We start from the raw sequence: 21,968 nt of genomic DNA, 5'->3' as shown, positions 1-21,968 counted from the left end.
AAAGAAGTAGCAACATTAAATTATATTAATGATTTGTCATCATCCTAAATATCTAGTTATAACTGAATGTCACATAAATGGAATGGCTTTTAAATTGAAATAGTTCTGAATGGAGATGATTTTACATACCTGAGGCACCCATTTGGATGAAACAAAACTGGTCACTTCTACTACAGGCAGGCCTGTTTTGGAAAGCCGGTTGATTAACTCAATTTTTATATCAGTTGGGACTATCACCTACAGACATGGAGAAATACTTCAGTAAAATATTTCATATGATAAGAAACTTTTGTAAGTGAAATGTTCTCAGTACATAATCAATACTTTTTTTTTTAAACGAATTCCACTCACACATTTTATCATAACTCTACTGTTTCCTGACAGTAGGAAACTTCTGCATAAGGAAGGCACTAGGTGGTATACACAATCCTACTCCATTTTCTGTCCATCACAAAACTGTGTAACTGGTTATAGGTCTGGCCTTTAAAAAAGTTATTTGTTACTAACCAAATACTAATCTAGCAAAGAAGTAGCAAAGGAAATCGTAACAATTCAACCAGAGAAAAATGTGAGGAAAAAGCTCCACAGCTGAGGCAGAGTAATTCTATTCTGTTAATACTATTACATCTTTATATTAATAATATTATGAATAAATAATATTTATATTTAATATTACTAACATAATACTACTAACGTGTTTGATATCAGTAACAATTATATATGTGAGCTTATCCTCCTGTTTGTGGAAACAGATGACTGTTTTGATACATGTACCCTACAGTCTCTTTCAATCTTCTTCCTTGCTTCCCTACCACCCTTCAGGCAAATAATATTATCAGAGAAGAGTAATACTTTTTCCCCATGTCAGTTTAGCAGGAAGCATGATTAAACCCATTTTAGTCTTCTATATTAGCACTTTGAGCACAAACATATGTTACAAAGACAGTTAGTGTTTCATGGTATTTACCAAGTACATCGTGACAGAATGCTATTCACTGACAAGACAAATTCCAGAAAAAGAAATGGCAGTTAAGTAACAGAAAGGCTAGTTAGCCAAGTACAGAAAGAAACTGTATGATTTAAAAGCTGGGTAAATAGGAATACACTTTTATTCTAATACAGAAAACAGTTATCAATATGTAAAGAAATAGATATATTTAATAGTGTAAAAGGAAAGGAACTTAATTAGCAGGATGTACATGGTCTACACAATGAAAATAATACTAACATCTATGTCAAAGTACTCAAAAAAAAAAAAAAAGGAGAAAAGTTACCTTTTCATTTTGTAATCCATCCCTTGGCCCAACTTCTACAATCTTTATGTACTCAGGCAGTCCAGATGCTTGAGGTTCCTGAAATAAAAATCAATACTGAAACACAAAACAGTGGAGGTCACCAAGATCAAACGTACAGCTTGTACTTGTCCTCTCATATGATTCTGGGTATAACGTCGTATTGTCAACAGGAAGTTAGCTCAGGGCATTTAAAAATCTGTGAGAACATCTTCCACACCTTGATTTAGGGAATAAAAGTCAAAAGTAGAAGTTAGCTGCGTGAATGCTCCCCTGCTCCTTTGAGGCCACAAATGTTTACTATAAAAATGTATATAGAACCATAAATGAACATTATGTTTTACAGTGAAAAATATTCCCATTTCAAAAATCTTCACAGTGAACAATCCAGTCCTCCAAACTTCTAACTGAATGTTCTCAGTTTAACTGAATAGCTCTGCAAATATTTGCAAAACTAGGCTATAAATCTGAAAAGAACATAGCAGTCAAGAAATGTTGAAGAGATTATTAATGAAAGATGAAAGTTACTCCTCTGAGGATGAAGTTTTTAAAAAAGGATTTAAAGGAGAGCAAGAAAGGCCTCTGGTAGATAAGAAGAATCTTCCAGGTGTAAGGGCAGCTCTGGAAAGGCAGGAAGCTGATGGGGACAGGAGGGAAGGAAGGCAGCAGGCAAGGTCAAAGGGCTAAGGAGAGCATGGGGAACTGGAGGGGGAGGAAGAAGAAATTAGAGTAGAAAAGCAGATGAAGGGAAATGAAACTTCTTTTTTTAATATTTAGCTGCTCTGTTATTGAATCAAGTTGACAGGTGTGGCAGTTAATGTAAACTGGGTCTTTAAATCCTGAAACAGTTCAGAACAGTTGGTTGGATTGACCCCCAAAAGCTGTGTGTCTTCAAAAATACATCCCATGGTCAGCTTGTGGCACTCTTCCTGTGCTCAGAGGAGTGGACAGGAGGGACACAGGCAGCCTTGCCAGGAGCTCTGGAAATGCCCTGTTTTCTATATTGTACTGAATACAGAAGCCAGACCAGTTCTCCATTCCAGTGTTTCTGAAAGCATGAGCTGGGATTAACATGAGCTACCTCTGGGCAGCTGCTCCACTGCACCCACCACCTCTCCCAGGAGTTTAACACCACTGGAAGGATGACACTGTCAGCACACAGGGACGGCTCATACCCGTGGGAGTCGCAGCTCCCCCAAACCAAAGTCACTCCACAAATACAGCCACTAATCTCACACCATCCACAAACAACAGAAAAATCCGTTTTCATCCCTCTCTGGCTAGCATTATCAGGGTTGTTTCAACAAAACGGCTGCTAATTTCTCCTCACAGTAATGAAAAATGAGCATTCCTATGAGCACCTTTGGTTTCTCCCTGCGTTCTTGGTGCCTGTGGGTAGTTTTCTGCAGGACTTGCCAAAATACTATAAACATATTTCAGAGCATTTACTGTGTATTTATCTGAGCCCAGTAAAAGAATGGGAAACAGCTGTATAGTATCTATTTGATCACATGGAACATCTGGTAAGTTGAAACTCTGTCAGGCCGTGCTAAGCCCACACCCGCTGACAGTATAAACCTACTTAAATGTGAAGGTAAAACCTTCACATCTGCTGCATATTGTTTCTCTTAAGTTATTTTTACAAATATGGCACTGCCTCAGCACTATGGGTATAAATCTGGGATATGTCATGATTATCAGATCCTTCTTGTTGCAAGACAAATGCCACAAGTGTGCTATGAGTAGACCTGTGACTAGAAAATGAAGAAGAAGCTAAAGCAGATTATGCAAACCAAAGCTTAATTTAGAGCATGAAAAATGTCCATAAAACTTCGATGGCAAAAATGTTCAATTTCTAGGCCAAATCTTGTAAATCTGACTCTGTTCCTACTGTGGCAACACTTTTGTTGAAATCAAAGAGCTGTACCTGTCTTTACAGAACAGTTCACACAGCTACAGCACGTGCAGTAGCCATTCACACAGCCGTTCAAGTGATACCTGCAGCCCGTGGATTTTGAATGGGACAGAGGTTTGGAAGGGACATTGCAGAAAGACATTCAACTATTGGGTTTTATTTCCCATCTGTGATATTACAGACATACAATTTCTTTGAGCCATAGTCCAGGCCTCTCAGCCCCCGATTTTCTCCATAGCCATCCTGTCCACTAGTCAGTCCCAACTTGAATTCACTGTTCTTGAACACAACACTGAGAACCCCATATGGGATGACTCCCACAAGGGCCACATAATGGAAACTCAAGGCAGTACTACAGACAAATTCATACATTCTTCAAACTAATGAACTGACAGCTTAGAGTAAAACTCAGAAACAACTGGAGACTATAAGAGTACGTGTACCATCTTCTGCTAAAATTAACGTTTTTCTATTCCCTGCCACAGAGTTGAATCAGAGGAGTAAAGGAGTACCTCTTCACCTGAATCTCACCTGTCCTATGAATGACTACTTGGTAATTAGCTGTTGGGACATTCTTCCAAAACAGAAATATGTACTTGGTAATGCCATTGGCAAGAAAAAGGAAGCTACTTTCTGGGAAGTATTCTGATCACAGTGTCACACTTGCAGAATATTTGCACATCACTTAAATCACATCTGAAGAAATCACCTGAGCCATGAGTCACATGCTGTGCCAGGCTCAATGCCATCTGCATTCGCTAGTCAAGCTTCAAACACACAGAACACACTGAAGTCTTTAAGAACTTGGGCAGAGTTTACACCCTTCTCTCTTTACTATCCAGATGGTATTAGACCTTAACCAGCACTTGGGTTTTGTGAACTGAAGAACTGAGTTCCCCAGACTCTAACTGGGGTATTTCAAATGTGCACCATGCCCTCGGGTTAGAGGAAGGATTTTCAGAAACAACAATAAGACAAACTTAGAGAATTTCAATACCTTCAAGTATGGCATTAAATGGCCTACAGATAATAAATAAAAAATATAAATAGAAATAAACAGAAAAATGAAAAACAGTTTTTATATTTTAAGAGAATCAAAAAAAGGTGAACTTTGCAGAAATACACATGTACTTACATTAAACACTAACCATGTCAGGCATATAATTTTGTTTCAGGAAAAATACTTAACTAAATTGAACGATATGAAGTATTTTTATGTAATAAAATATAAAAAGTAGTTACAGCAAATACTTAGGGGTTACTGCTTATTGAATAATACAGTATCTCTGTTAAAAAGTAATGACTACCAAAGTATCATGTTTTAAGTATCAAAAAGGAAATAGTGGACATAAAAGACTAAGAGCCTGGAAAATTTGGTTTTCCATGTATCAAGCCTTGCCAAGGGAGAACAAAAAGCATATAAAACCACAAAAAAATTGCCTCCCTCAAAACAGAATGCAGCCAAAGAGTATTTTTTTAAAAATAGGAAAAGCAAAACCAAACCATTCAGCTTGAGACATTGAATGCCAAATTTCTGTATGGAAACATTCTCCTTTAACTATAAATAGCTGAAAATTCAAGTTTATTATAAAAAATCCTAGTAACTCTTAATTAGAACAGTATAATCTAGTTAAAATAACCATAAATGTAATTAAATTAAATAAACACACTTTTTTAAGCTCTGCCACTGCTTCACTACTTCTAGGAAAGGTGCTGAGGTTCCTTCAGCCTTCTGATTTTTATTCCATGAAGCTCATTCACACGGACAAAAATAGCACTGGTAAATATTACCCAGAGCTGGTCAAAAGTAACTGAAAGGACCCAAAAGTAAGGGAGAAGAATCTGGAGATTCAGGCATTTTCAGTCTTTCTAACCAAAGATGAAGCTCTGCTTCCCTTTTCCACAAGGTGGTGGTCTGGCACAGAGGACAACTGAACAAAGGTAGGTCCATCTTGCACAAGGAAGAATTATTTAGGGCAGCAGTTTTAAACAAGGATCAGCAGGGAGGTGGCATCATAACTCCATATGTATATCTGCAATGACATGGACAAATGCCCAAAAGCCAGGAGAAGGTTATGAGATAAATAATATGACTGCTGGAAGGAGAACAAAGAAAAGAGTGGTCAATCTTCTGAACACGTAGATGTCTCTAAACTTTACAATACACAGAGGAAATAAAGAGGAAGAAATTGAAAATCTTAGTACGTAACCAAATAATGATTGAAGTGGTACTACAGAGACTTGTTTATATAGTCACACTATTGGAAGGCAGAAATAAAATCTATTAATTCCTAAGTTAAATAGGGAGAAAATGGAGAAGATTCACCTGTGAGATATAAATACTATATACAGATATTCAGAAAACAGTGGGCACACCAGGTGAATATTCCTCAGTAAAGATAAGCTGAGTATCCATCCTGGAACTTCTGTTGCATGCTGCTAACATGACTGGGAGAACAGTAGCCAGGAAGGGACCATGACTAGAAAAACCCTCATCAACACTTGAGAATCTTTCATCAAGTAAATTTTTCTTATGATATCACTGTATATGCATGACCTGAATGGCAACACAGACATACCACAAACAAAGCAGTTGTGAGTGCTTTAGACAACAAGACCAAATTTCAAATTCCAAAATACAAAATTCCATTGACATACTAGATGCATTTCAATAAAAACAATATATTAGAAACACTTATGACTATCCATATCTGATGCTGACTGACTAATCAAAAGAATTTTTGCATGTTGTGCTTTACAAGTCCTATCATATTTCTCCATTGTAATAATTTTGATTCCCCCAAAAAAGATTCTTGTAAAACTGAGGATAGAATGTATCTGGCTGAACAGCTCTATAAAAAAAGGACTGGGAAATTAGCAAACTGAAAATAAGTAAATAACACCATGCTCTGAAGAAAAAAAAAAAAATGAAATGGCAAGTCTGATCCTAACCTATAAACTGAGATGTCATAGATAAAATAGTAGCCTGGTACTTAAAGAGTATAAATACTGTGTCTAGTTTTGGACTTCCTACTTCAAAAAATAATTCAATCTCAAATGGAGATTGTCCATGGAAGGGCAAACTATTAAATGCAATTAATCATTAATGCAATAAATCATTACAGAATAAAATTAGCTAAATGCAGAGTTAACTTATCTGGAATAAACCAAATAATTGTTGAGGTCAGACCTGTTGACCTCTGACCTCTAGTTCAAGCACCACTGCTCAGAGCAGGGTCAACTGAAGCAGGTTGTGCAGAACCATGTTCAGCTGAGCTGTGAGCATCTCCGAGGATGGAGACTCCTGGGCAGCCTGTTCCAGTGTTGACATCCTCACAGAAAAAGACTTCTCTGATCTTTCAGCAGAATTTATTGTACTTCAGACTGTGTCCATTGCCTTTGTCCTGTTAGTGGCTTTGTCTTCTTTACTGACCCTACTAGGTATTTGTACATATTGATAAGATCCCCCGACCCTTCTTTTCTCCAGTCTAAACACTCTCAGCTCCCCAAATGTCTTTTCATATGGTAGATGCTCCAACTCATTCATCATCTTCATGGGATGCCCTCTGCTGGATCTGATCAAGTATATTTATGACTCGTTTACTGGGGATTAAATCTATAGGTATTACTTCAGTCCACCTTTTAAAATTTAATTTGTGCTTACAACTTTTATTAGAGGGTTTGTGTGAGCTCATGAAAGAGTAGTGATTTACCTATATCAGAAGATAATCTGAACTGACTGAGAATTAATTCACTGTAGGGATTTCTAGACTAAAGTAACAGCCCTAACATTTCCATTGTAATTTCCATTAATTATTAAATTCTAATCTGCTAGCACATTTCTTAAATTGTTACAGGGCTCTTCACGATGAAAGTCATTCATATGAAAACAAAAGAAAGATGATTTTACAAACAAGTGAATTCAACTAAACTATAAATGCTTATGCTGCTGGAGTGACCAGCTGTTTGATCTAGTCCTGTTTACAAAGAGGACTTTAATGGTAAAGGTAAAAGTCATAAAGTACTAATATATAATAGTATAATAATATAATATACTAATAATAAATAATAAGAAAAACCTCTTTTATTTAGAAAATAGAAATTAAGATTTTTTAAAAAAAGAATTCTGTCAAGTGAGCAGCATTCTGATGAACCAGCAGTTCAAAAGGTAACAAATTACATTAATAAGGAATCCTCCAAAAGCGGGAAAAAAATGTTGTTAAGAATAATATTCTTAAACAAAACTAGAACATTCAAGTCACACTCAACTACATTACTGATGGACATAGTTATAAATTATAAAAAGCAAAGTACCATCTATATATCACTGTTCCTTTTGAAAATCCTTTGTCTTCCAAAGTTACAGAAGACAGGGTTTAAGACTGGTATTCAGCTCAAGGTTAAACCTCAGCTCGTTCCTGCTGTCTAAACATATGTACCTGGAGTCATTCTGGATGACTTCAGAGTTCTGGCCTCCAAGTGCTGCTCAGAAAGGCCATGAGACCCACTTCGCCCATTTACTGTAGGTCTCATTTCAAATCTATTAAGATGTCTACATGCTGCAGGGCATCTTAAATGGCACTAGACACATCTGTTTGTCAGCTGAACTGAGCTCCTAAACAGTTCCCCCATGCAGGTGTATGAAGGCTTGACAGATGTCTAAATTCTCATTGCAGCTGAAGAAACTTCATTTAATACAGCTGATGGAGGCAAAGAGTGATTCCGATCATCACCGTAAGATTCACACCTAGTGGCTGAGGATCTCGATTGCTGGGTTTGTTTAACTGCTGGCAGCCTGAATGCCACTCCAGAAGGATACAGGTCTCCTGTGCATTTTACAATGTCCAGGATATGACTACCCCATAAGGATGTGTCATGTATCCTTTGTATTTCAAATGGCATTAGGCACTTAGGTTTAGGCAACTCAGTCCTGTCCTAGGTCTGCAGTGGCTATCACAGGAACTTCAGATGCTGTAGACACTTACTTATGTCTTAATCACCCACTACACAGACAATCACTGCACAGGTACTAAGTCTGCGAACCAATTTCACAACACAGCACTTCCCTGGTCTTAGCAAAACACAACAAGACATAGCAAAACAAATAAGGAATTCCTTTCTGTATGAAAGAACATCCCCTTCAGACCAAACACAAAATGACACATTTTCCAAAAGATCTACAGAGTTAATAAGTCTAACAGAGGGAACAAGAGAAGGAATTCCTCACTTCCCAGTATCTTTTCTTTTATACTAGAGGAAGAGGTCAACTCACATATAATTTGGATGAAATGCCTGCTTAATATTGTTTTCTATTATTTGCAGTTTATCCTTTTGCTTACAGTGGATGTAACAGTATTCCTTCCAAGACTGAAGAGCTACACTGAACTACTACACTGGGCAAGTGTTTATCCCAGTAGCAATATATAAAACCATGAATTTTTAGCCCATATTCTTTAGCTTTAGTCCTGAATAAATCCTTGATTTGTAACTTTTCATCGATAGCTTTCAAACCCCAAAACTGTGCAAGGCACAGATACAGTGAAATGACAGCACAGAACTTAACTGGTGGTTTTATCTCAGGTACACAGTAATGGCTATGCTGGATAGAAAACCAATAAAAGCAGTATTTCACACTTAACGTAACAATAAAGAGCAAAATCTACTAAGACCACCTATTCATGAAGAAGCATACATAATATAATTTTGACATAAAATACAATTACTAGTGTTATTTCAAATAATAGCATATATCTTATCAACATTTAAGATTTATTAATAATTTACATATCTTATTGTTATTTTTATAACTCATTTGAAAAAAAGCCAGTGAAAGTATACTGGAAAATACGTATAAAAGCAATTATAATGTGAAGATAGTTACAGATCCCCAGAAGCCTTTCTCTTTAGTAAGCAAAGGTAAGAAATGTGAACACTTGAATTGTATAAGTTACACATTTTAAATTGTGATCATCAAAATCATGACATTCCATGCTACATTCTAACCATGCTACCAAGGACAACTTATATGTCACCAGAGAGTCACACGAACACTTCTGGTGGTCATGGCTTAAAATTTACCACATGCCAGCTCCAGTGGATCAGTAAATTCCACAGGCAGATGGCAGGCTACCAAAACTGCTGTTCTAACAGCCCTCCAAAGAAGAAGATTTCAGGAACTAGGGACTGAGTGTCTAACAGAAGGAGCAGCTAATTCTAAGAGTAACTGCAAACCATGTTAAGTTCTCTGACATCATGTTGGATGCTATCAAAAAAAAAAGTAATAGCATTACAGGACCAATACTCAGAAAGGTAAAATCAAGTCTAAAGACTGTTCACAATCTTTGAAAACAAACACCTTCTTTAATATTCGTGTCTGTATTTGACATCAAATCATTCGTAACCTGACCGAACAACAGACCGAATCTGTCAAATAACAGTCTCCTGGATGAGTCTGAATTTTCTGAATTATCACTGACGACTTGACACCTTTTAAGAAACATTTGTTGCTATTTTTAACAAATGCAGAGTACATGGAATCACATGGGTCAGTTACAGCTAACAGTTCACACAATCTAAAAGCAGACAGATGCACTGTAGTCACAGATAATTTTTGATAACTTGCAAAATGATGAAGGAATGTATTACTAGAGTCAGGTGGTAGCAGAGGCACAGACAACCACAGTTAGACTTGTGTTACAATGGAATCATTAATAATAAATGGTACTAGAGACCTCTGTTATTAGCAAGAAGCCAACACAGCCAGTCACTTCAGCAAGAATTAAAAATGTATTTTCAGGACATGGTGTATACATTACCCTTTTCTATTTCCCTAAATGCTTCCCTTGGCTAACAAGAAGCATTTCTCCATTAATCAAGTTGGTTTGCAGCCAACTCACTTTCATCCATATCCCTATCTTGGTTAAAGCCTGGAAAAGCAATTATACCCTGCCACCTGGGCTGGATGAAAAAGATACAGAGAACGGAGATCAACAGCATACTGATGACACTGGAGCCAAAACCTCCCACATTTTCCTTTACTATTATTTATGGTAATAGTATTACAGCGTGTATGGTGTTTTACAGGCAAGACTAACGACAGAATTATAGAAGGGAGAAACAGTGGTGTTTCCACACGCATTGAAAAAGCAGAGGCATGATCATCCTTACAAATCCAACATGTGAAAGTAATTTGCCCTTTATAATACTTTGGGATATCCATGGGGGGGGAAATGAATGTATACCGACAATCCAGCCCATCCACCCTATCAGGTAAGTTGCTTTAAAGGTCTCATTGTCAATAAAAGTGAATTATGCACAGATCTTTAAGAATTCAAGTAAAAAGCTGGAAGTAAATCAAAATTCTCAATTATTATTGTAATCAAAATCACCCCCTGTGTACAAAAGCAGGGCCTAAAAGATCAAGTAAATCATTAATTCAAGTACAGGTGGCCCACCACCATGTTTTCCATAGCTCTCTTTCCAAAAGACACTGATAAAAATCACAGTAGTTTAAAGGTTATTTATTTCACCACTGTTGGCAACTCATCCTTCAGGAGAATTTAAGATTTATAAAGTCCTTCAGAAAAATAACACCTGAAAAGTGTTATCATAATAATTTCTCAATAATAGTAAGGAAATTATATCTTGAATACTACACCATTCTTGATGTTATAAAAATGTTTCATTTTCATAATGAAATTAGTCAAACATGAGTGTATTTAAAGACTATAATTTTATGCCCATTTAACTGAAAATAATTAAAGGCATTGAGAATTTTGCTTATATGAAATTTTTAAAAAATAGATATAAGACCTTATTTTTAAAATAAGCATTTAGAATAAATTAGCACTTTCTATGAGCTTATTAAAAAGTACTCATATAATAATGATATATCAGCTTCTGCTGAACTGGTAAATTTCCAATTTATTACATTAAACAGTAATAAGATTTTAACAATTTCTAACCATGCAAACCTGAAAATAGTGGAGTGGAACAAGCAGAAGATAATGGACTTGTACTGGAGGAACTATGACAAAGACAAAACCAAATTCAGAACATATCACTTTGGACTATTTGAGAAGATAAAATTAAGGGGTTGTCATGGCAAAATGAATCACGAGATTTCGTACTTTTTTATTGCTTTCACTTCTAACCTTTGCACATTTACGAAGATTTTTTTCAAGCCTCCATATTCTGGATAAAGTGCACAACAGAGGAGAAAGAAATGTGTGTTGTTGTAAAATTGGTAATAAGACCAGCGTGAACTAAGCACAAAATAAGTAAAAAATATGTAATAATACTACCATTAGCTGTACTTTTGTTATCTTGACTGAAGGAGTGTTCCAAACTGTGACGATAAATACTGCTACTTATGGAATAAATGGCAATGCAGACATAGCACTCAATAAGCTCAAAATGTCCTGAAATGTTCTTAATGATAGGACTCAATTGGACTTCAAAGCACATGAACTTAGGTATCTACATATTTCTGTCTACAGGTGTCCTAGGTATCCCAGTACAGCTGATTTATATATCCACAAAAAAATGTCTTAAGGTTCCCTAAACACAGCATGCAGGACACAGGACCTGTGCCTTTTTGGAGCTGGAGGTAAAGTAGGATATTACAGGGCATCTTAAGGCAGCAGCAATGAAGCTTGGCCAGCTGAACCAAATCAATTCTCAGCACTGTCAGCAACGGCCAACAGCATATCAAATAACTCAGCCAAACGCTAAGGGCACAAGTCAGATGGCTAATTGCAGGCACCCAGTACATCCCACATGCATCCAACTTGGCCTCCAGCAATTGCACCAGAGGGCCCAAGTCCCTCATAAATCCTACTTGATATCTGCCAACCCTATAAGCCATCTCAGTTACCTTAATGGCAACTCACATGGTACCAGAGAACAGAGCTTGGGAAATGGATTCAAGTCATAAATATCAAAAAATGGCAGGGAGACAAGAGAAAATTCTCAGTCATCACTTGATTCCTCTCAGCATGGCCAACAGCCAGTTGGCTTAGTAGCTTAACTTTCCATCTTCCTCATCCCATTCAGACAAAAGTGAGACACAGCAAGGCCAATGAACTTGCCTATCTTCTGTCTTCTCTTTCCCCAATAAAATCTTCATGTAAGCTGTTTTACTTTATATGAAGCCAACATATAGTTCAATTCAAACTATGTTTCCAGGGTTTTAGAAATTCAGCTGTGATCAGCTGTGGATTCTGTTAAATCTTTTTCCTAATCCCAGTGTCCCACATGATATACCTTCACCATTTACCTTGTTCCCCCATTTCTCACATACTAACACCTATATTTAATCTCATCTTAACTACTTGCATTAAAAGTAAGCCCTAAAGCCACATACAGTTCCTTTCCAGATGCTGCTGTTGAATTATTTCCCCATGGGTTTCACCTAACATTCCACCAATGTCCTCTGGCGCTTCAGTACACACATCCTATGCATTCAAAGCCTTTAAACTTCTTTTTCCAAGAAACTCATAAACTAACACCTTTATTCCCATACAAAACAGCTAACATCTGTGGACAAAAAAACCACTCAAACAAAGAAGAAATGTCTACCCAGCCAGTTTTTTTACCACTGCACCTTTTAGCAGCTTTTGCATGTAATAAATCTGGGGGTTTGTCACAAGAACTGCTGAGAGTGACTCTCATAAGAATATTTAATCCAAATAAATTCAAATGCAATACAGCAATTGAACTTTCATTCATTTACACCAAACCATAAAATAAATCTCCATTTAACAAGGGAATTATTTAAAAATAGTATCAGCTACAACAACATTCTGACAGCAAGTATAATTTCCTTCTTACGACCTGCAGCACCTCTTTCATTCTTTGCAACATTCAAATCTTGTCCCAAATGATGACCAAAATCCTCACCATCGATTATGCCTAACCCAGTAAAAGTTTGAAAAGCCATGAGCTGATTACTTCCAACTTTAATAATTTAGGTTTGAAAGGCAACCCTAAAACTGTCCCTGGAAATACTTTTCTGAAATGTAAGTCATGCATTTATCAGTTTTCTGGTTCCTTTGAATAATAAAATCTGTATCTGATTTGCAATCTCTTATTTAATACAATTTTTATTATTCACTGCAACTTATGTCACTTTCAACATGTTACAAAATAGAGAAAAACTTTCATCTCCACTGCACTGCTTAGTTTTGAAGTGTGCACACCATTTTGACATTTCTGCCCTGAAAGGGCTACACAAGTGTACATTAACACAGCAATAATAAAATACTTCCCTTTTGCTGAAAAACAAAAATGCTGAATAAGCTTTACAGGTATTTAGAACAGTAGGAAAGTCTGATTTTGATCATGTTCTTATCTCAAGAATTTCACATCAACCAATAAAGCAACTTTTCTCAGAGTTTCAACATCCTGATGAGTTTTCCTGTGTGACAGAAGATGGACGGATTAGATAGCCAGAGAGAACCTTTCCTACAAATTTTTGCCTGACAGATTTTTATCCCCATTCTTAATATTTTTCTGTTCTAGCATTTTCTGAGCTTCAGTTAATTGATGAGCCTTACTGACTGCATAGTACTTCATTTCACTGTATGTCAAAGTCCACATCTGCATTATCACGTGCACTGGCATACTTTATAAGGTGGCACACCTTTCCCAGCAAGTTCACAAAACCACACACCATCTTTAATACACATTTCTCTTTCATACTTCATCTATCTTTTTAAATATACATCTGAGGGAAAAGAAGAATGCTACATAAAGTATTTCACCTTTGTTAAATGAATGAGAGAACTAAACATAAACAATACATGAGAATTCAACACAGCCTGAAATACTAAATAACTACTTTTCTGAAGACCCCCTCTGTTTCTTTAAACATAACTTCTTCCACACTTCACACATGAAAAGTTTTCAATAACCTTCAATTCCTAAAATGTCAGAGAAATCACCTTGTTTAAACATCTCAAATACTTATGTTGTGAAAGAACAGGGGGTGTTCTTTGGGACAAGAACCCATCTCAGCTTCATCTCTGCACTGTACCTCCACTGCACCAGTTTCTTATATAAAAGTGAAATTCACACACACACTTTCATAAACATGTGACTCTTTCAATCCAGATGCTGCAAGAATTGGAGCTACCTTTTCCTGAGAAGCACCAAATAATAGTCTTATGATTAAAAGGTAGAGAAAGTAAGTGTAATTTCATCCTAGGTACCCAGCATTCCATCTAAGTGAAAAAAACCAGTAAAGTGTGATCCAAGTCTCTATAGAGACAATTGTTACTACTATTTGTCACCACATCAGACAGTTCGAAGGCACAAAATTTGATTAATGAGGAGCAGTAAATATTTTTCTTTACAAAAACTTCTATGTCTGACCAACTGGTAAGTCTTACAGTAGTCCTATAAAGCACTTATGAGACTTCCTTACTGAAACTAGAAAACAGAAGACCTACAAATTGTAAATAAAATCCTTATTAAAACCTGAGACAAAGATAATGTTCCCATTTATTTCGGTAGGCATTAAATTGGGATCTAGCTGATATTAGGAAATTCACTTATCTTTACTCTCAGCCAAAGCAATGAGAAAATGAAGAAGAATGATTTCAAGACAAACTCTGAAATGATGATTTGACACATGGTGCGTCCGAAATGAGCTGGCATTCAAGGAAATGAGTATCACTGTGCCCACATGTAGGCTTTGAAAGAGATGGAGGTGGGAAAAGTCAAATTAGGATCTTACCAAAACCAGATGTTGGATCTTAGTAGAAATTTCCTGTGCATTTTTTTAATTCCCAAATTTGCAGAGCAAGATCTGTAAAATCCTTTACAACATTTCCAGCTTTATTGTAAAGTTTTAAACTCACTTAATGATCCCAGTATAGCATAAATCTCTTATCAACTAAAATGCTCCTGTTCTCTTTCCACTATTCACAGTCCAATGGCACAAAAGAAGTAAAAGTCAGTGACTCCATTTAGGTCAAACTTACACTTTATTATCAGTCTCTTAACTTCTAACATCCTGTTTGGCACCTCTAACAAACCAAGTACTCAGCCTCTTTGGACTTTTCAATGTTCTTGAGCTCTTATCCTGCAGCATATGAAATACCTGACTGAGAAAAACTGGCATGAGTCTACTGACTGAATCTTCTAAAGAGGAAACTCCTCTTGACTTCAAAGAAAATTCTGGAAAGAGCTCAGCATTGAACTCTCTCTACTCCAGTTAAATTCCGTGGGAGTGTGTTTTATTTATTACCTTCCGTATCAGCATGTATCATATGACATTCATCATCTCTAAATTCAACAAGATACAGCACGCTGATACAAACGGAGTAGTTTATAATTTAATTCTAAATTATAGCAATCTTTTCTACTTTATTCTTCTATTTATTTTATTTTTTGTAATAATTTTGTATGCTTTACATCTTATGAACATTAAGAAAATAAATGTTCCTTGGGAATCTGCAACAAAACTAAACAAAAGTCTCATTCTTGGGACATTCTTGTGATGTATTCACTAAGATAAAGATCCACCTACTGAGTTCTGTACTGGCAAGGTCTCTACATGCAGAAGAATATGAAGGGCTGGAAATCAGGAACTTCGTAGTCTCTTAGTGATCAGTTAGTCTTCACTTACACAAAAGACAATGCAAAATTTAAACACTTTGGAAGTTCAGGATGAAAACACCAAATGAGATAAGGTATGTAGGTAAAGGAAAGAGAAAAAAAAAAGATCTTTGCCCCATGAAATTAACATAATTTCTCTATAATGATTTCATTAATTATCTTTAAATAATGTCATCCTTTTAAAAAGTCAAGAAACAAAACTTTAGCAATATAACGTCCAGGACACCTAGCTTCTTTATTCTTTCTACTTATATGTAACCAAAAATAACTAAAAGAAAAGGATGTAAATAATGATGTGTTTCTTGCATATTGTAATTGCAGCAATAAATTAATAAATTTACAGTATTGTTGAAAGCAATTTTTATAGTACTTTTTAACTACATAAATTAAATAAAAAAATGAAAATAGCCTAAACAGCTATTTAGGACAGTCTGCCAACATTAATTTATTCCTGGAATATATCATTACATGGAAATATAAAGAACGTGAAATACAGTATGTCTCAAGTCTGTTGCTCTGAGGTGTAGCTAAAAGACACAAATAAAACAGGTCAACCATCTCCTCTTAGGTATCACAATACTACAGGACTCATTTTTTATTCTGTAATTTGAATCAAGAATCAACCACCAAAATACAAGTGGTTAAGACAAATACATGTAATTGTCATATAGACTGTGGGGTTTGTTGTTATTCTTGATCACTTAAAAACAAATTTGAGAGGTTTCTACCATACGTTTAAAACATGACAGTCTCTTGAAAAATCTAAACTAGCAAATTAAAACCATAAAAATAAGACACTTGTGTGCATCTCTTGATCCAAGAGTGTCATGCAGGGAGGAGATGAGGGAATCTCAGGCTGTGTGTTTTCGATTTGGATATTTAGGCCTGTAGCAAATAAATCATGGCAATCTAGGCACTGAAACAGAAGTTAGCTGTCTAAATTAGAGGACTCAAGCTTATGTTATAAAACTGACAATAATGTACACAGTGCTTTCCAATGGTAATATCCTGAAGAATTGTTAATAATTCTGGGTAATGCATCCTATATGACAGTCTAAATCTGTGACAGAAATCCTACAAGATAACATAGCACACATTAGCATTATTTGGACAGATTACACCTCCCAGAGTCACAGCCACATCCAGGGGAGCAAGAGACTAGAGCTTTATTTTTTACTTATTTTGCTTTGTTTGTGGTAGGTGTAGGTAGCCCCAATCAAACCATATAACTTCTAATATACTCTTAATATACTATACCTCTTAGTACACCTACCTAGTACACTTTAAAACACAAGGGTCTAAGACAAAAGATGCTGATTACTAGCTGTATTTAGCCATTACCTTCTTGTAGAGTAGGATTCCTCAATTTAAAGTGGCAGAAGATGAATATTCACACCAAAGTTGACTCTTTGACCTTAACTAATCTATTTTCTCCAAAGTATTGTAAGTCATGCAATGTAATTAAAAAACTGGACATGGAATTGTCTGTATTTTACATCACTGACATATCTAGTCCTCTATTCCTTATTGTATAATCTTTAAAAGCTCTTATGGATCAAATAATTTTTACTACTATGGAAACCACATCATACAATCCTTATAGTAAACCTAAATAATACAAGTTTTTCATCCTCATTACTGTGAATAGAAAGCTCCTAAAGAATGTCACCAATGGACAATAAGCTTTCAAATTTCTACTTTAATACATAGGTAAAGTATAGGCATTTGTTTGTGTGTGGCAACATCTTCCTTTATTTTAAGCAGTTAATTCCTTTCCTTCCCATCCTGCCTGCATACCCTCAAGGTCTTAATATTAGATATTAAACAAACTCTAGTCATTTTACACTTCACCTCCCTTTTCACGACCATTTCAGCAGTGCAAGACCTCACTTGTCCCAGCTAGAACTCAATTTCTTGAACATGACTAACCAAAACTGAACAGATTCAGTTTTTTGCAATGGCATCCAACAGTTCCCTGTTTGACTGGAAATACTTGATCTAACATATCTGCAGACCTAACCTGATTTTTTTTAACAGCTGTATTGGCAGCTCACAGTCATCCTATGATTTGTGAATATTCCAAGGTTCTTCTTCAATCTTTTCTAACAGATAAAATCAAAGTTTCTAGTTTTGGTTATTGGTCTCAAAGCACCTAATCATTCAATATCCTTGAATTTCATCCCACTTTTTTACATCACTTCTTTAGCCATCCAGCTCTTCCCTGCGGTGTCCTTTGCAAATTCCTAATACATCAAAATTCCATTTTAACCAACATGAAAATACAACAATAAGTCTGCAGGATGAGACCAATGTCAGTTGTTCCCAGATCATCTTTTCTTCAGTCAGAAGGTTCCAGCTAAGCCAGAGGACAACCACCAGCAGCAGATAAACACCTTCCCTGCTGCTCAGCCTGAGCATTTTACGAAACAGAACACAAAGTAATTACAAACTCCAGTCAAATCCTATGAGTCACCATCAGTAACAACCTTGATTGCTGCAGAAATCTCCATAATAGTGCAACATCTACTCCCACCTCCTTTCTAGGTAGATTGTAGCACGTTTTACGGTTCTGATATAAATCTATGTCTTTAACAAATTCTCATTTGTCACAGCTCTTCTTTAGTAAAAAAAAATTAGACCTTTAATATTAAGTTAATCACATTTATTAATAAAAACTGAAGCAATCCTGACAAAATGAAGCTGAATTATATTCCCTGCATTAAGCATACCACAGTATTTCTGAAGCAAACAGTTAAAAAACTAGGAAACTGGAGAATGATGAACACACTGCCACAGGAATGTGGTATCTCACGGACTAGTCAGGGGTTCAATAACTTTTTTTATGCAATACAGGTTAGTCTAAATAAGACTGAAATAGATATTACAAATACGTAGTAGAAGATTTTATTTACTGTCTATCTAACCATTAGCCCAATTACCTTTTACTTTTCACTTCTCCTTTTCAAAAACTTTGCTACTCAAGCAACCTTATGTTTTAAAGCCAAGTATGGTTCTAAAAATGCTACAAAAATTGTAGCATTTGGTTGGCTAAATGAAACAGAACAAATAAGGGAAAACAAAGACTAAGACATCTCACTATTCACTCTAGGACCTATTATTTCACCTCCAGTACAGCTCCAAGTGGTTAAACCTTGACTTTTACAAATTAATCAGCACAGTATATAACCAAATTCTTATGCATTTGGGATTTTTTTTAGACAAAATTGAACGACTTTATTTTTACAAGAGCCCTGGTAGCAACACCTACATTTTACTTTGTGTTTAAAGAAAAATCCTGAGGAACTCCTGAAAATATTTCAGCATTAAATAAGCTCCTTATTTTCATCACCCATGGAAGCATTAAATGATTTCTGGGAAACTGTTCTTGCACCTAACCCCCTTCCCTATTTTACAACCACCACTTGAGCTAGTATGGTTTCTACATCACATAACAAGGAACTTTTTTTTTCTTTAACAGGATTGGTATGCAATGCACTCCCACAAAACGAAAACCTTTGTGGGTTGTTTAAGAATCCATGTGAGAAAAATGGAAATTTGAACAGATTCATGTAAAGTCACAGCAAGGTAATGCAGAAGCAAATGTTAAAACATTAACAGTGACTCACTCTGGATTTAATTAGTGTCAATGGGCTCAGTGCACTGTGCAGTTTACACTCACATCATTGTGTACAGGGATGATAAACATCAAAATCTGATGTTTGCTGATGAAGACATCTTTCTGTATCCTTGGAGAAAGAAAAATGGGGATGAAAATGAAAGAAAAGCACTGCAAAAATGAAACAAAAATTACAGGCATCCATTCCAATGAAGAAAACTTTTTTTTTTTATTCTACTATTTTCTAGGAAGATGTTATTGCTTATCTTTGACTGCAAACCCTCTCTGTTGCAAAAGCCCTTGAACCGTTCAAATGCTTTGTCTGATGAGGGCAGAGACTGACACAATCAAGTGGCATATGAAGGTATTTTGAAAGAATTTTTTTATAACTTTCAGATCTTTCTAAAGGAAATGATGCACCAAAATGCAGCAAAGGCACATGAACCGAATTATAGTGCTTTGCTTCATGCCTTAATACATAAAAGTCCTTTGATTCTGTTTCTTTGTACCACAATAAAACATTTTTCCACCTTTACCATAAAAAAAAAAAAATCTTGATTTTTTTTCCCCAAAATTTAATGCTGGATGGATACTATTCTCAGAGAAATATGATAGCTGGAAGCTGTATAGGGTTTACCTATACAAAGCTCTATACTCACAACACTATTGCTTTTGGTATTCCATATATGTATATAGGTTTTGAGCAATGAGGCTCAGATTATCTGAAGCAAAATTAGTATGTTGCTAGCTTCCATAGCACTCAGAACATTTTTATCATCTCCCCACCTCTGAAGACACACTGCTATCTAGAAATTAAATTTCACTTCCCGATGACAGTGAAAAATGGAGGATGTACCCCCAGTATACCTGAAAATGGAAGAAAGGTGCAACAAAAAGTTCTTTTTTTTAAGACGTGATTTTTAAACCAATTTTGTTCTAGGTTTGGCTTATGCTTTTTAATATTTGAAGCACCAACTGATTACTGGAGTTAGAGCTGTAATGAATGACAGTTCAGAGACGACATGCCGGTAGCTTCCCCTTCCTTCATTTCTTTCCTTACAAAGCCATGATTAGGACAGTCATGGCCTATGCCGTTCATCTGGCCGCTTGCCCACGTGCCTCTTCACCTACCTTCCTCTTCCACTCCCCACCACCTCCAGCCCCTCTCCACACCTGCCCATAGCTGACAGACAGGAGGGTGAGCAACCTTTCACTCGCCCCTCCAACACAACCCCACCGGTACTCCCAGCACCCCAGGCCAGGCAGAGATTGCAGCTCCTCCAGAGATGCTTTTGGCTCTGCCACCGCACCCCTACGGCCGCAGTAACTCTTCAGCCGCCAGGAGACGGGCCCGCCACACTCGCTTGAAAAATAAAAGCTGCAGGGAGCAAAGGCAATGCCCTGGCGTCGCCAAAATGTGTGTCACCCTGCCATTTTATGGTTTTCCCACAGTGGATGCTCATAGGTGGCGAGGACGCTACTGGGTAGGTTTCTTTACCGCTGCCTCATTGCTGCCCCAGCCCCACCAGCGACGCCCACTTGAGTCTGCACTGCCTGGGAGATGGTGCAACACCGGCCTGGGGGAGAGGGGACGCTGAGACAAGCCCGAAGCTCCTACGGGCACGCCGGGACCGGGGCGAGGGCGGGGAACAGGCGGCTGGCAGCGGGCAGCAGAGGAGCGGGGGACGGCCCTGAGGGGCGGCGAGGGGGCGGCGAAGGGGCGGCGGCGCCCGGCGGGCCCCGTCCTCCCCCTGGCGGCGGCCGCTCCCCGCAAGGCTGGCACCGTCCCGTCCCCTGCCCGCGCCCGTCGGTACCTGCGCGGCGTTCGTGGCCGCGGGCGGCTCCCCGATCCAGAGCGGCTCCCTGAGGAGGTGCTGGTGGCTCAGGCACTGCTTCAGCGCCGACGGCACCGTGCCCATGGCGAGCGCGCCCGCCGCAGGACCGGCGCAGCCGCTCGGCCCGCGCGCGAGCGGCGCCGCGATTGGCGGAACGCGGGCGCCGCCGCGTCCCCTCCCGCGCGGCTGCGGCGGCCGCCGCCTCAGCCGCCTGAACCCCTCACAGCGCCGGCCGCCCGTCCTCGCCTCCCCGAACCCCCGGCACTGGGTGCCCGCGCTCAGGGCGGGCTTGGCCGGCGCCGCGGCAGCCTGCAATCGCGGGGAGGGAACGCGGGAGAAACCCCTGAGCAGAGACGCGGCCCGGGACGCGGCGGGCACGAGCGCGAGGACAGCCCGCCGTCCTGCCCCGCGTGTCCCCTGACACGCCCGCGGGACACGGAGCCCAGCCGGAGCTGGCACGGCTTTAGGCTGAAAGGGGAAAGAGAGGAGCAAGGAGAAGGGACGGGGCTGCTTCCACACCAAGCCGCGTGCCCTGTTCCCCATCCCGGGGCCGAACACGGCCCTGATCGCTCGGCCGTCCGGGTGACACGAGCCTCTATGCGCGCACTTCCATTTCTGCTTTCCACTTGGATAGCAGAAACTTAAGAGCATAGCAAATGGAATATTGCTCAGATTTCAACAACTCTCTT

The 21,968-nt window shown here is 38.0% G+C and overlaps 1 protein-coding gene across 4 annotated transcripts in view; it reads right to left on the bottom strand.

Moving 5' to 3' along the window:
• The window catches only part of HMGCLL1 (3-hydroxymethyl-3-methylglutaryl-CoA lyase like 1), a 72,223-nt gene extending 50,775 nt beyond the window's left edge, over positions 1 to 21,448 (bottom strand). For 3 of the 4 annotated variants that reach the window (XM_032683898.1, XM_032683899.1, XM_032683900.1), the window contains exons 1-3: positions 21,259 to 21,448; positions 1,275 to 1,352; positions 130 to 237 (exon numbers count right to left, since the gene is read on the bottom strand). In XM_032683898.1, the coding sequence (XP_032539789.1) occupies positions 130 to 237; positions 1,275 to 1,352; positions 21,259 to 21,363 (291 nt within the window). In that variant the 5' untranslated portion in view covers positions 21,364 to 21,448. Of the gene's footprint in view, positions 1 to 129; positions 238 to 1,274; positions 1,353 to 19,454; positions 19,489 to 21,258 lie in introns of those variants that run through there. The other variant, XM_032683901.1, reaches the window with a different exon arrangement.
• Between the last annotated feature and the right edge of the window lie 520 nt (positions 21,449 to 21,968).

This window comes from Chiroxiphia lanceolata, chromosome 3 (genome assembly GCF_009829145.1).
Source record: "Chiroxiphia lanceolata isolate bChiLan1 chromosome 3, bChiLan1.pri, whole genome shotgun sequence".
NCBI classification, from domain to species: domain Eukaryota; kingdom Metazoa; phylum Chordata; class Aves; order Passeriformes; family Pipridae; genus Chiroxiphia; species Chiroxiphia lanceolata.
Note: the sequence above shows the minus strand (reverse complement) of the source record. Positions and strands in the feature narration are given on the sequence as shown.